Source organism: Typopeltis vanoorti, chromosome 23 (assembly GCF_054136105.1).
Source record: "Typopeltis vanoorti isolate ZY-2024b chromosome 23, IOZ_Tvanoo_1.0, whole genome shotgun sequence".
NCBI lineage: Eukaryota > Metazoa > Arthropoda > Arachnida > Uropygi > Thelyphonidae > Typopeltis > Typopeltis vanoorti.
The window spans coordinates 27949505-27965182 of record NC_143571.1 but is presented as its reverse complement, the minus strand read 5'-3'; the positions used below and the strand labels follow the sequence as shown (position 1 = coordinate 27965182).

Here is a 15678-nt window from a genome sequence, read left to right as displayed (position 1 = left end):
TCAGAGAATCAAATTCCAGATGCTCATATTCAGTGTTCCTGGTCAGATTTATGCAAGTAGACTTGAGAAAAAGCTAATAAAAATTGTGAAAGCAATGATATCTAAGTTTTGTATATCTCAAAAAAGTATGACAAGGAATCCAGAGAAAAGCTGATAAAAATGCTACAACATGTGTAAATGAGATATATCATACAATACTAAGCCTATATTTGAGTTGCAAGTCAGAACTTAGAATTGAAAGCGATATACAGGTAGATGATTCGATGTTAAATATTGTGTAAGACAAGGGTGCATTTTATCTCCACTGTTATTCAATATCTATGTGGATCATTATTATAAAGAAAAGTGGCTTTATGCCTAATATCAAAATTGGAAATATTTAAATGACTCTTAACTTTAAACAGATGATGTTATAAACTTAAATAAATCCAGGTAAAATATGGTATAAAAATGAGTGGTAAAGAGACTATGAAAACAGGCAGGAACACTGAAAACAAACTGCATCCTGAAAAGAAAACTCTAGAGAAAAGTAAAACATTTCAGCTATTTAATCTGAATTTTCAGTGAGGATGGCAAATTAAATATGGAAATAGACAACAGAATTAACCAAGCTGGTATGTTAAGAAATTCAACTGAAACTAGATAAGAATAGAGATCTGAAAGTTGTCCAACTGTGTCATGCAGACTGCAGAAATGAGCATACAAAAGAACATGCAGGTAGATTATTAGGTCTGCACATGAATGCTATGAGTATCAGACACAAAGGAGGTAGAGTTTGTTGACTTGGTCAATATCTTGGTACCTTAGATTGTAAGCATTATGAGACCTGGTTATCAGAATCGAGTGTAAAGGGTACAGTATTTTTAGGAAAGATAAAGAGGATAGGAGAGGAGGGAGTGTGCTGCTAATGATATCAGATTACTTGAATCCAGTTAGAGTTGAGACCTATGATTGTAGTACTACTACTAACAGCATTTCATGTGACAGTGAGTTTGAAGCCACCTGGTTGAGGTGGAATCTAACAAGACCAATTACATAGTGGGGTGTTGTTACAGACCTGGTGGATCGGTTGCTAGTGATGAAGAAATGAATCATCAAATAGAAAAGATGAGCACGAAAGAGTAATCATAATGGGAGATGTTGATTAACCAAATATTGATTGGGTAGCAGTAGAATCTCATAAGAATGAAATTAAATTTATTGAGAGCTGCTGGGCGACAACTTCCTCAAACAGCATGTGACAGAAGGAACTCTAGGTCCAAGAGTATTAGATTTGAATATAGTGTCAGAAGTTGTTTCTGTTAAAGACAGAACTATTCTGCCTCCAGTTGGTGACGGTGATCATGCGGTACTCACTTACTTAGACACATAAACTTAGTCACTTCATGAATTTTCATTCAGAAAAAGTTACATGCTGAACTACAAAGCAGGAAATTATGACCAACTTAAGAGTATACTGAGTTCAGTGGAATGGGATCAGTTGCTGGATGGGAAGAATATTGACAGTACATGGGAAGCATTTAAGCAATACTTGAATTATGCGATATCAGAATGTGTCCCAAGAGGTCGAAGAATAAATAGGGTAGGAGTCAAATGGATATGTAATCTTATTAAGCAAGAGATTCGTAAGAAAAAGATGACATGAAGAATACCGTATGCATGAGTGATGTATGTTATGAAAATTATAAGCAGCAGGCTAGAATAGTCACAACTGTTGTACAGAAAGCAAAGTCTGAGTATGGGGAAAAAAAAAAAACTGGCTCTGTGTGCTAAAGACAACCTGCAAGAATTCTATTGACGATGCAAGTAAAAGAAAGAATGAATATGAAAGAATAATTCTTCTAAATGCAGGTGTGAGGGTAACAGATGCAGAAGAGTTTTTTCAACTAATGAGTGCCAATTTTGTTAAAAGCTATCAACATGGTGTACACAACATTGAGCTCACTGCTACCTCTTCACTGGATAAAGAAACTCAGGTATATGAGAATGAGGTATTAGAGCTGTTGCACAAACTGAATAAGAATTGAGTAATTGGAATTAATGGGATATCAGCACCTGAGCTAAAAAAGATGAATTGGCTATTCCTTGAACATGGAAGATTCCACAGGAATGGAAAGAATGTATGATGATTCCATTGCACAAGGGTGGTGCAAAAACTGATGTATCCAACTATTGACCAATTAGTATCTCAGGAGTGGTGGTGAAGATTTTGGAAAAATTGGTAGGGCTTGCATCCATAAATGGATTGACAGTAAATCTCTACTTTGCAATGAACAACATGGGTTTACTAAGGGAAGGTAATGTTTTAGCAACTTGCTCACATTCTATAACAATGTTACCATTGAACAAGAATGGTATCTATTCAAGGGGAATAGATACACCATGATACTTTTGGATTTTGCTAAGGCATTTGGCAGAATAGAGCATGGTAGATTGTTGCATAAATTGAAAAATATGGGTTTGGATTATATAATATTAGCGTGGATAAGAGGATGGCTGACTGACAGATAAAAAGTGGTATACAGGGGATGTGATTGCAAGATTTAAGGTAACCAGTGGTGTACCACAAGGATCAGTGCTTGGTCCACTGTTATTCAATATGTGCATTAATGATATTGGAAAGGATATGACAAGCGACATACAGCTATTTGCTGATGATGCAAAGATAGGTAGGGTAATCAGGAATGTTGCTGATATGCAGTACTTGCAGAATGATTCGAATAGGTTGGAATTGTGGGCATGGAAAAATGGATGTCAATTCAATGTAAGTAAATATAAAGTCGTGCACTTTGGCATGATTAGATATTCAATGTTGTATTATATTGGTAGGATTATGCTACAAGAAACTGATGAGACTAGGGATCTTGGGGTGTTAGCAGATTCAAGTCCAGGGGATATGCAGCAAAGATTGCAAATACAACTCAAAAGATAACTGTAATGCTGAAACAAACGTTCGCGTGTAAAGATAAGGATGCTACAATGTCATTTTGCCTCTTTACAAGGTCTCGTGATAAGACCTCACTTGGACTATTGTGCACAGGTCTGGTCTTCTGGTTTCTGTTGTGATTCTGATATAGTCAACAGAGTGCAAAAGAGAGTGCTAAAAATGATATCACGATGGTGGAATACTAATTATGAAGACAGATTGAGAATTTGTAGACTGCAGACACTAGCAAACAGGAGAAAGAGGGATGATATGATTGAGACTTACAAACTTCTGAAAGGGTCATACAGGATTTCAGTTGATGGAATTCTAATTTATGGAAGATGGGGAAAGGAGAGGAGGTCATTGTTGGAAGCTGAGAATGAATGCTGCTAAGAAGGGGGTGAGAGCTAGATTCTTCTCTCATAGGGTGGTGCTTGAAGGAATAGATTGCCATTGGATGTTGTGAATGCATTCAAGCTGGTGCATGTGGTATGTGGCCTCACTCAACGAGTCCCTGACTCCCTAGGATCTAATTATATCTAATTATAATAATAATTTCTTCTTCTCCCATAGTCCCAAATGGACCGTTGGGTCATTTGGGACTATGGGAGAGTGATATTCTTCGTTAGCCTCCTCCAATCATCTCGGTCTCTTGTTCTTGATGTCAGTTGAGAAAGGGAGGAATTTGTCCATTTTAATTGAGGTCTGCCCCTAGCCCTTGGTCCCGGAACGAACCCTTCTAGTGCTTGCTTTGGAATGCCATTAGCCCTCTCCACATGTCCGAACCATTTCATCTGTCTTCTTCTGATGACTGCCAGAATATTTTTCCTTTTTCTCCAGTCTATTGAATCAATCAGTTTTCAGACATTTTCATTGGTTTCGTGAGCAGTATAGGGAATTCTTAAAAGTCTTCTGTAAATTTTCATTTCAAAAGACAGGAGTCTCCTCTCATCTTCCCTCAATAAAGTCCGGGCCTCACAACCATACAAGAGGACAGAATTCACCAAGGTGTCAATTAGTCTTAGTCTGGTTGCTATTCTGTTATCTCCCCACAATGGTTTTAACTTCTGTAGGGCCACGGTTGCCTTAGCAATTTGGTATTTAATGTTGGTTTTTGAACGACCATCTTGACTCAATGTGCTTCCTAGATAAGTGAACTTGTTTACATTCTCAATTTGTTTATTGCCAATTTGTATCTTTAAGAATTCAATGTCTGATTTTGAGGTTATCATTGCTTTTGCTTTTTGTAGGTTTATGTATAATCCATATTTTTTTAATGTTCCGAAAATGCGGCTGGTTATCTCTTGTAATACTTCTTCACTTTCTGCCAGAAGATCGACATTGTCTGCAAAACGTAAGTTATTTATTCTTAGTCAGTCAACTACTATTCCAGTGTCATATTCATAAAGAGCTTCATCTATGACATATTCCAGAAAACAATTAAAAAGAAGAGGGGACAAGATGCATTCCTGTCTTACCCGCCCCCCCCATTCTGTGCAGAATGGTTCACTGCTGTAATTTTTAATTTCAATTCTCATATCAGATGAGGAATAGAGAGATTTAATTATCCTAATGATTTTGTTGTCAATACCATAATGTTCAAAAATTTGTTCAACATTTGGGCAACAAATGCCCAAATTTGGCAGATGCAACTTGCAGCCTTGACATAGCCCTACAGTCATTCCCGCAAAGTTCCGACGATGGTCAGACAATGACCGAAACGGTCCACACCCCATAAACCCTTGGCCCCAGTTTCCACATAAGGATATCTTTCCCCTTCGTTTTTCCCCCCTCTCCCCACAACAAAATAATATATATATATATATATTATTAATAGTAACCCGGGTTTCCAAACTTATTTCCCATGTCTCAAGCACCCCCCCCCCCCCTTTACATAACCTTTCAGCAAGAGCTTGGATTTAGAAGGCATCTTTAAACCAAAAACAAGGTATGTACAAATTTTTCCACATTTTTTATTCTGCCATAATTGCTTTCTATACTCACCCATAATGCCCTAAAATATATATATACCCCTTTTTGAGTTATGTTAGCCAATGTATTAAATATAAGGGACACTCCTAAACAAAAACAGGCTAAAATAGCCGTTAATTATATTAATAGTGTTTAAGAGGAGTAGCATGGGAATTTCCCAGAAACTATACTTAATTTTTTTTTTACTTCTGTAACACGTTACGCACGTTTCATGAGATTCTATTGTAATCATGCGCCCTAACGGTATGTTATTCCTATTATTGTTTTAAATTACTGTACTGATGATGTCCTAAGATATTTAGGATGAAATATTTACAATTAAATAATTTTCACTGTAGTTAATATGTGTGTTTCTTTTAATTAAGCTAAGCACTCTTGTAACTAAGTTTTATCATTTAGAATTTTATTCCATTTTAACTATTTTTAAAGTATCAGCTTTATTATTTCATACAATCTTTTAATTTTTTTTTCAATTCTGTATTTTATTGGGTGCTGTAAATATGTAGATGTTCATAACATTTAAGCCTGACTTCAAGAGTTCAGTGACTCATTTCTCACATACACAAAAACTTGTGTAACATGACTAACTACAGAGTTCATTTAATGTCCAGCTGATTTCCCCCATCATGCACTATTTCATGATACAACTACTAATTTAGTATATATACACTGCTTGAAAATAAGTCAACAGACACCACAGTGTGAGGAACAAACAGCCATGGTACCTACCTTAATAAGATGTAGGACCTCCTTTCACTGATGATTGTAGTAATCCTATGGAGCATTCTTTCCACGAGCATATGATAGCGATCGATGGAAATTTTGGACCATTCTTCCTGTAGGCATATAATGAGGTCCTGGACTCTTGTGGAGCAGACATCCCTTGATCTCACCACACTCCAGTTCATCCCACAGATGTTCAATAGGGTTGAGATCAGGCTGTGGAGACCAGTCAAGTCCACAAACCACAGTTACAGGAGCAAGAGCCTTATGTCATGGTGCATTATCTCTAAAAGAGACAATAGTCAGTTCTGTAGAAACACCATACAGTAGAAAGCATTGCCCAGAATATTCAGATACCTCTCAGAGTTCATGGTTCGTGGCACCACAAACAGAAGCCTGAGGCGAAACCAGGAAAAATAGGAATATACCATCACACCACCACCACCTCTGAATTTCATAGTTGGGGTTACACACACTGTTAAGAGACGTTCATCAGACATCCACCACACTCACACCCAGCCATCTGCTTGGTAGAGGGTGTAGAGTGATCTGATACTCCATAACCCAGCTTTCTAAGCTTCCACGTCTTACTGCACCAGCTGTTTCCACCACTGAAGACGATGCTACTCATTGGTTCAGAAAATGTAGGGATTGCAAATTGCTGCCCTACCATGGAAACCCATGTTGCGAGCCTCTGTTCTGAATGTTTTTGTGCAGATTTGTGTTCCAGTCGATGCCCAGAAATCGGCATTCAACATGTCGGGCAACAAATGGCGGTTTTTACATATTATCCTTCGTTCACATTCAGTGAGTGTGGTTGGTTGTCCACTGTGGGTAGCACTTGCAGTTGGTTCCCTGAGCTTCCATCTCAGTATGGTATCACTATCACTGCTTGTTGACCTTAGATGGCCCAATTTGTCAAACGGATAGGACTGCAACATGACATCCAATCACAGTGACTCTTTCAAACTCCATTAGTTCCTTTCTCACAGTCATTTCACCCAGACACAGTTGAACGGCACAATGCACCTTGCCCATGGGGTAGCATTTAACTTTTTTTTCCACTGACTTTTTTCCAAGCAATGTACATATTCATAAAAAAAAAATTTTTTTAAAGCAAATACTTTACCTCACCAAGGCCTTGGCGTATTTCAGTCATAACACTTTGAATATCTTCAACAGTGCAGCAATATTCACCAAGAATCCATAAAGAACTGCAGTGGATCCTATTGGAGAAATTTTCGATTTAAGCCTAGCACAAGGGGGAAGGTGGTGAAATTTGAAAGTTCTGAATATTTTTAAATATTCCAGAATTAGAAAACTTTGAAATTATGTAAATAAATTGTATGTTTTGAAGAGTGGATAAAATATAACCTGTGAATTTTTCAGTAATTTACACACAAAAATAAAGTTCGATTGGATTTGAAAAAGAATATCTATATGTACATATGCTTAAAAAAAATAATCTTACATCAATAAAAGAATAAAATAGCATGATTTCTATCCATAGCTATTATGAGACTATGATTATTTTTGCTTTGCACTTAAAGTAAAAATGCCCAGATAAGATTTCAAATATAATGCATTATCACCACAGTAATTTTAATGAGAAAGCATCTTGCAAGTAAGTTTCTAAAATGCATTTTTCTCATCTCTAAAACTCTATATAATCATTCATAACAACAATTATTTTAGAATATAATATAAAGGAAATGATGACTTAAGATTTAACCAAATATTGTCATCGAAAAGAGATGAAAGCAACAAGTTTTTCTCTATGCATTCATAGCCTCCGCTGAGTTAAGTTTACCAAAGTAAATAAATACCAGATCAAGTCAACTCTCTGGACCTAAAAACATTAAATACAAATGTATTTCAAAAGGATTTACAGCCTTTTCAAATGTCAAAAGTTCTGTATGCTTGTGTTATATCTGAACAAGTGATATCTTGAAAAATGCAAGAAAAAGAAGAAAAACAAAGTTCCATTTTTAAATTCTATATGCATTTTAAAAACGCATAATCCAACTGTTTTGATTATGCGTTTGATTATTGATGGAATGACTCCATATTCTGGAGTCATTCCATCAATACTGAATAAATGACAAGCAGTTCCTAATCAATTACTAGCATTAGGGTCAACACCACATTTCTTGAGAAATGGATACAAAATGGCATTACTATCACTTTTCTCTCTATATCTCTCACACTCTTCTTTAATGGTGTTGGAGTAATGCTTAATGTAATGGGATATTTTCTTAGGTTAAGTATGAATTTGTACAGTTGATAGCATAAAATTATGTGCAACTCTGTTTGGAGGTCTTATTATTCACTACCCTTAAGTTCAGTTTTTCTGTGCCATTACCACTTGGTCTGTAAATATACTTTATTATATCATCAATTTCCTGGTATGCACCTTTAAGGGTTAAAGAATATACATGAAAATACAACTTTATATTATTACTAATAATATAAAGTTTATATACAACAAGATACTATGAAAATACAACTTTATATTATTACTAATCTCCTATCAACTAAAAGTAGTTACTCATACTTGTGAGCACTCCAACACTATCTAATATTTCAGTCTTCTAGGACAGCAAGGTGTGATCTGCAATACCAAACCAATATTTGCATGTTTCATTGCCTTAGAGAAGATTTTTGAACAAAATCAGATTAGAGGATATCCTGAAAGTACTAACATCAAAAAAGATATCACCGCAAATTACTGAAACAATCAAAGACACATACACAAAAAATGAAGATCATCTAAAAAAGCAATTATTTAAATTACAACACATAGCAGTTTTAAGGTGAAATTATCAACAGAAAACTTAGAAACAAATAGGAATTGCAAAAGAACCAATAAGATGCAAATGGAAACTAATGAAAAAATACTGGAACAATTTTTGTTTAAAATATCAGTATGTTTAAATTTATCTATATGGAATAAATAAAGATCTAACAAAAGTAATCTATAAATCAGTAGTCTGACCACCATTAACTTCATCAATTTCCTGATTGTACCCAAAGGGTGTTCAGGTTACTATGACAGCACTACATGATTAAATTCACATTATTAGTAATCTCCTATTCATAATTTCCTCCACATTAGTCTATTACTTATTAGTACGCCAATATTGTCATATCTAGCATTTCATTCTTCTAATGCATTTCTGACTGAATCAATCCACCTAGACATTGGTCTTCCTATGGGTCTCTATCCTGTCATCTTGGCAAAAAACAGTTTTGCTAACTTTTCTTCACTCATTCTATTCAAGTGGCCATACTTTAGATTAAGCTCTGATAATACATTCTTGAATAATAAAAATGTCAAGTTCATTTCTAATATCTTCATTTTTAATGTGATTCTGCCTTTGATGGCATCGGTTCACTTCCCTAATATCTGTCGTCTTTCGTTTTTGATTAATTGTTTTATTTCTAACCCAACTCTCAGATTCATAACTTAAAATGGTTTGAACAATGTCGTGTATATCGCTAGTTTGGTGTTTTGGCTAATTTCTCTCTTATTCCATATAAATTTATTCAGCTGGCTACCCACCATATTTGCTTATTCTGTTGTCTATTTCTAGATTTAACCTACCATCTTCACAAAAAACTATGCCCAAATAGCTAAAATATTTTACTTGTTCTATAGGATCTCCATTCAAAATGCAACTGAGTTTTCTATACATAGAAATCTTGTATAGAAATCCTGCTTATTTTCATAGTTTTGGTCTTTATTGTGGATTTTCATGCCAAATTTGTTATTGCTGTTATTCAATTTAGTTAGTGAATCCTAGACTTGCACTAACTGTGTTTAGGAGTACATCATCTGCATAAAGCAAAGAGCTAAGTTTTACATCTCCAATTCTAATATCAGGCCTAATGCCACTTTCTTTCATAATGTGATCTATATAGATGATGAATAAGAGTAAAGATAATCTACATCCTTGGCTTACCCAATTTTACAGGAAACCATCTTCCTGTATTTCCATTAATTCTAACTGATAACTTAAATATAGACTATATATTGCTCTGTATAATGTTCCATTCACCCCAAATAACTGTAGTGTTTTGAAAAGCTTTTCTCTGGGCATCTTGTCTTATACCTTTTCCAGATCTACAAAACTTAACAGATCCTTGTCACATTCCCACAATTTCTCAGTTATTTGTCTTAAAGTGAAAATCTGATCTTGACAACCGCTATTTGGTCTGAACTCAGCTTATTCTTCACTAAGTTTCTCTTCCACAATCTTTCTCAACCTCTTTTTAAGTATGCTTGCATAAATCTTAGAGAAATTCCTTAGTAATTCTTGTATTCAGCTTTATTCCTTTTTATAATTGGGAACTATGAAAGCTCCACTCCAATCATTGGGAATTCGACCTTCTGTCCAGGCCCTCTGAATTATTATGCAATATAGCAATGTAAAACGTTTTTTCTGTCATTTTTTCTATCTCAAATATTGATAAGTACTCCTCTTTGAATTCCTTTTGAAAATTTTCTAGTACAGTTCTGTCAGTGCTTGGTTTGTTTAGCAGTCTTTCAAAGTAATTACTCCAGACATTCAGGATATTCTATCTTCAATTTTCATCATCATCATCATGCACATCAAGGATTTAGGCCTAGCATGGCCTGTTCCGGCCTTAGAAGTCATCGTTGAATCTTCAATTTTCATATCACCTGTAAACATCTTTGATCATTTCTTTTATACTCCATTTCTAAGCTTCTTCAATATTCTCCAGAACATTTTTTCATATTGTTACCAATGTCTTCCTATGACTTTTGTTTAGCTACTTTTACACTTAGCTCAGCTCGCTTACATTTTTCTCTGTATTGTTTTAGAGTATCTGCCAACTTATTTGCTAGGAACTTTTAGGATGCTTTCTTCTTTTCCAGAACTGCTTCTTTAACTCGTGTCCATCATGGTGTTCTTGTAAATTGTGCAAGTTTCCAGGAAGAAAAACCTTGCACTCTCCACGAGATCAGCCAACTCATTTTAAATTGAAAAAGTCAAATAAAGATTTCTCTTCTCATCAAAGAGAAAACTATACTATTATTTCTTTCAATTGCATTATGGAAGCTTATGAACAATTCGAAAACTATATGTTCCAAAACTCTTTCTCTGATACTAGTTCAGGCACTATCTCACAGTGTTGTGTTTGCTTAAATTCCCCGCTAAACGGGAATAACTGCAATATGACTTCATCAAGGTCATCCTGCAGAATGATAGATGCAGCATACTGTTATGAGAGATCCAAATGAGTCAGATGGCAACTGCATCTATGTTAGTATTAAGTAGATTTGGTTTAAGGGAGTATGATTGCCAAGAAGGAAGGTGACTGCTTCATGGACAGGTCTGTCCTTATGAATGACAACTCATAATATGGGATCGTTACAGGGACTCGAGTATGTTTCCTGCAGGCAAAAGCAGTTTGGTTTATACTTCTAGAAGAGAACCTTGATGTTGGCAATGTTTTGAAAGAATCTGCATAATTTCATTGTAGAAATGTTTTCATTATTTCTTTTTTGGTGGTATCATCTGGCTTCTTATGTTGAGAGATTTTGATTTCATTAGCCCTGGATTTTTTTTCTTTTTGGAGAACTGTGGATGACTAGTGTATTTCTTCTTCATCAGGAAAAATATCCAAGACATCAAAAACTGGACTCCCTCTTGGGCACTAGGTATATTAATTGTTTTATCTTCGTAGAGGAACAGTATCCATGTTCCTATTAATGAGGCATGTCTTTGATCCTCTGTGGCAAACATTCTATTATTACTATTATTATTTAATGAGTGGATTTTCGTGTATTGGGACTATTATCGGCATGTCCTCAGGAGTGAGTCCATATCTATTTTTCTCTTTGATTCACTCTATGTAGATAGTGAGCAACTCATGCCATTCAAAGATGTAGTTGTGAGAAGATAGGATTGACATGTCAGTCACTGTCCCTGTTGAGACTTTCTTTACAGTTACCTTCTTTGCATAAGATTTTACCAGATGTTATTTTTGTGGTGTACTACAAGCTATAAGAAACAACCCCCAGAATCACTAGAAGCTTATAGAAATATTGCAAAAAAACATTGCAAGAAAAGCTAACCAAGATTTTTGGGATAGATTTATTAGTAACAGTGAAAATTATCTACATGGCCATGAAACATTGCTTATAAATTAATGGAACATTAGCATAAATCAGAAAAAAGATGTAGAAGAAATTTCAGGAATCTCAAAAGAAGAATAGATATAACATTACAAACAATTATTGTACAATTCACCCCTTAGTAACAAAGAAATAGGAAATAAAAATGTAAGCAATACAGGAACAGAACTATTGGAGATGATGGAATTGGAAAAAGCTTTATCGACAATAAAAAAATAGAAAAGCAGCAAGAAGGAATTACCTCAGAATTCATTAAGTACAGTGATATCTTTTTTAAAATAAGATTTCTCAATCTGTTAAATAGTTGTTGGATTACCTGCAATATACCCCAAGAATGGAAAAAGGCTAAAATAATCAGTTTTTAAGAAGGGAAATAGAAGTTTATGTGAAAATTACAGAGGTATTAGCTTATTAAATGCAGCATATGAATTATATGATAAAATGTTAAATAAAAGACTTGCCATTATTGCGATAGTTTGTTATTAGAGGGACAGGCTGGATTTAGGGTAGAAGTTGCACTGATGATGTATTTATTGAGGAGGTTCCACTCTGTTATTACTCCTTGAGAATAATACAAAGTTTTGAGGGGGATAACTGTGAATGGTTATTCCACCCTTGATGGATGTTGTGTGAAACAGATATTCTGAATGTATCCCCTTTGTTATTTCTATAAGAATGTCTCCTGAACAAAGATTTTCCAATTTTAGGAATTCAACCCTTCCAAACTCTTCTTGATGAAGAAGGGTGAGATTTTGCCAAGTAAACATTCATCATTTAAGTGTAGTATTAAAAAGGATGGTACATTTATTGCAGCCTCTGATGTTTTTTTGCTTTGTTTTCAGTTGATGTTTTTTCAATGGTTTCTTAACATAGTTTGCTCTTGTTGAGGGCTCTCTGATAAACTGGAAGATGAAAAATTACTCATTCTCAATGGGAGTTTGATTCAGTGCAGTACTCTCCACCCACCACAGAGTCATACATGGATGCTCAATTCAAAAGAAGTAATGGCTGCAATCAGCAGTGGAATGATAGGGCTATCTCTAGATGCTATATCTGCCCTATCCATGGATAATGGGCAGAAGACTCCTGTGACATCACTAATCCTTACATTCCAGCCCACTAAACAAACTGATCCTGGCTGGACCATCCAGGACCACCCAACTTTCTTGAGCAAAGGTCAAAGTAGTGTGAGACTACCAGCATCCCTTTTTTTTTTTTTTTTTGAATGTCCAAGGGACACACCACATGCAAAATCAACAGTAAGGGGTTGGATCTCAGTGATGGGTTCTGAAAGATAGGATAGTAAAAAAGACTCAGGAAAAGTAGAGCAAAGATTAGGAAGAAAAGCACAGTACAAGAGTAAGAAAGAAAGAAAATGGAACATTTTTTTTCTTATTTCTATGAATGAAATGTTAAATTTTATTCATAATTAAATCTTGCACTTCACATTTTATTTTTCTGCAAATTTTCAGCTTTTCATACTTCTTCAATAAAAACTGAAGAGCCATCATCTATTTCATTCTCAATGATTGTTTTTAAGTCTTCTCATGTCTCAATATGTCTAATATATTCTCTTTACTGTATTTTGCAACTTTGTGGCAAATGTCTTAAGTCTTCATTTGCTATCAAACATTTTTGTCCACCATATTTCTGAGTATTTTTTGTTTTGTTTTTTATTTCTTATATTTACTTAACCTTTTTCTTTAAGTTTTTTTAATTAACTCCATAATTTCATCAGTCATCCATTCTTTTTCTATTTGACAACTATTCAATTTTACACTAATCATGAATCTAAGTAAGATGGTACTACTTAAGAGTTCCCTAAAATTTGACTGAACATAAGATGTTAATAATACTAATTAATAACTAACAGGGTGTATGAATTTGAAAATAATTTCAAGGATATATCTGTAGCATTTTCAGATATATCCGAAATAATTTTCATTAATCAGAATTGGCATCTATTCTTCTCCTCTGTTCTAAATCTCTGAAAACATATGCAGCAGATCCATCCTTTCACAAAAATAAACCATTCTATGAGTGAAATCAAGCAAGTGTGCTCACTATTATTATATTCAAATTTTCCTCCAGATGTATATTGACGAACACAGAAATTTTAAGGAAGAATGGGAAGAAGACTATGCTTTTATTGAGAAAAATGGTAAAGCTTTTTGCCTCATCTGTAGTTCAACAGTGAGCAATTTCAAAGTAGGGAATTTAAAACGTCATTATGAAAAATTGCATCGCGAGTTTTCATCTCAATATCCAGAAAAATCTGAAATACGAATTAAAAAGCTTAAATCGTTGAAATCTTCAGTTAATTTACTGAAGAATCTAAAACTGCAATAGAGGCTAGTTTTAAAATATCATGGAACATCGCACGTGCAAAACGGCCTTATACTGAAGGGGGATTTATTAAGCAAAACATTCTTGATACAATTGAGTCACTGGACCCTAATAATTCAAAACTTTTAAAGTTAATTACCGACATTCCTACCTCACAAAATACAAATGAATGTCGAATTTCAGAAATAAACATGGATTTATTATCAAAATTAGTAAACGATATAAAAGATTGTGTGACATTTAGTTTGGCACTTGACAAATCAACTGACATTACAGACCAACCACAATTAGCAGTTTTTATTTGTTTCATTCTTGAGGGAGGATGGAGTGACACGAGAAGAATTATTAGATTTAATAGCATTAAAAGATAGTACTCGTGGCGTTGATATTAAGGAAGCTTTTGATGTTGCCCTTAAAAATGTTCCAAAAAGTAAATTAGTGAGTGTGGCTACTGATGGTGCAGCAGCAATGGTGGATAAGAATGTAGGATTAATTGGACTTTTAAAAAAAGATGAAAGCATTCCCGATTTCATTCCAATTCATTGTATTTTGTATCGAGAACATCTTGTTGCAAGACACTTTAATTTTTAACATGTGTTTACACCAGTCATAAAAATCATAAATTTCATTCAGACCAATGCAAAAAACCACCGTCAGTTTCGAAATTTTATTGACGAACTTGATTTGAATGAACAAATAAATGATTTATTGTTGTACTGCATAATGAGATGGTTATCTACGTACGATGTATTGAACAAATCTGTAGCTTTAGTGGAACCTATTATCGAATTCCTAGATATAAAAAAGCAATCATATCCGCAATTAAAAAAGAATGAATGGATCCAGAACTTATGATGTTTTTTACCAATATAATGGAACATTTACAAAATTTCAATGTGTCGCTGCAAGGCAAGGACAAGATTTTTCAGAATTGAGTCAGAGCATTTTTAGTTTTAAAAAAAATTACAACTCTTTCAAAAAAATATAAGTGAAAAGACATTCAATCACTTTCCATGTTTGAAAAAAGCGACTTCAGGATGTGATATTCTTCCTACAACCATCAGTAACTATCAAGCAAAATTAAACAACCTGTTGGACGATTTGTAGACTTACAAGAATTAAAACCATCTATTGCATTTCTATTAAATCGATTTGAAATTGATGTAATTAACAACGGTTTCCCGCTTTTAAAAAGCTTACTTCCTGGAACGGCATCAGGAGAAATGGAGTTAATAAAAATGCAAGAAGACGAAGGTCTTAAAATGTTACATAAATCAGTAAATTCAATCAATGAATTTTGGAAATGTGTACCTACCACAAAGTACAGCCATTTAAAAAATGCAGCATGTCGTTTATTATCAATTTTTGGATCGACGTATGATGTTGAATCACTGTACTCAACGATGAAATTTGTAAAATCCAAGTATCGCTCTCAATTAACAAACCAACATTTGAAAGAATTAATAAGAAGTTCAATTACTAATTACAAACCAAATTATCAAAAATTAGCTGCTAACTTAGAAATCCA

General features: G+C 34.3%; 1 protein-coding gene across 2 annotated transcripts in view; it reads right to left on the bottom strand.

Moving 5' to 3' along the window:
• The window catches only part of betaCOP (coatomer subunit beta), a 304925-nt gene that overhangs the window by 165227 nt on the left and 124020 nt on the right, over positions 1 to 15678 (bottom strand). For both annotated transcript variants that reach the window (XM_090413127.1, XM_090413129.1), the window contains exon 11: positions 6771 to 6867. In XM_090413127.1, coding sequence (XP_090269253.1) covers positions 6771 to 6867 — 97 coding nt within the window. The remainder of the gene's footprint in view (positions 1 to 6770; positions 6868 to 15678) is intronic.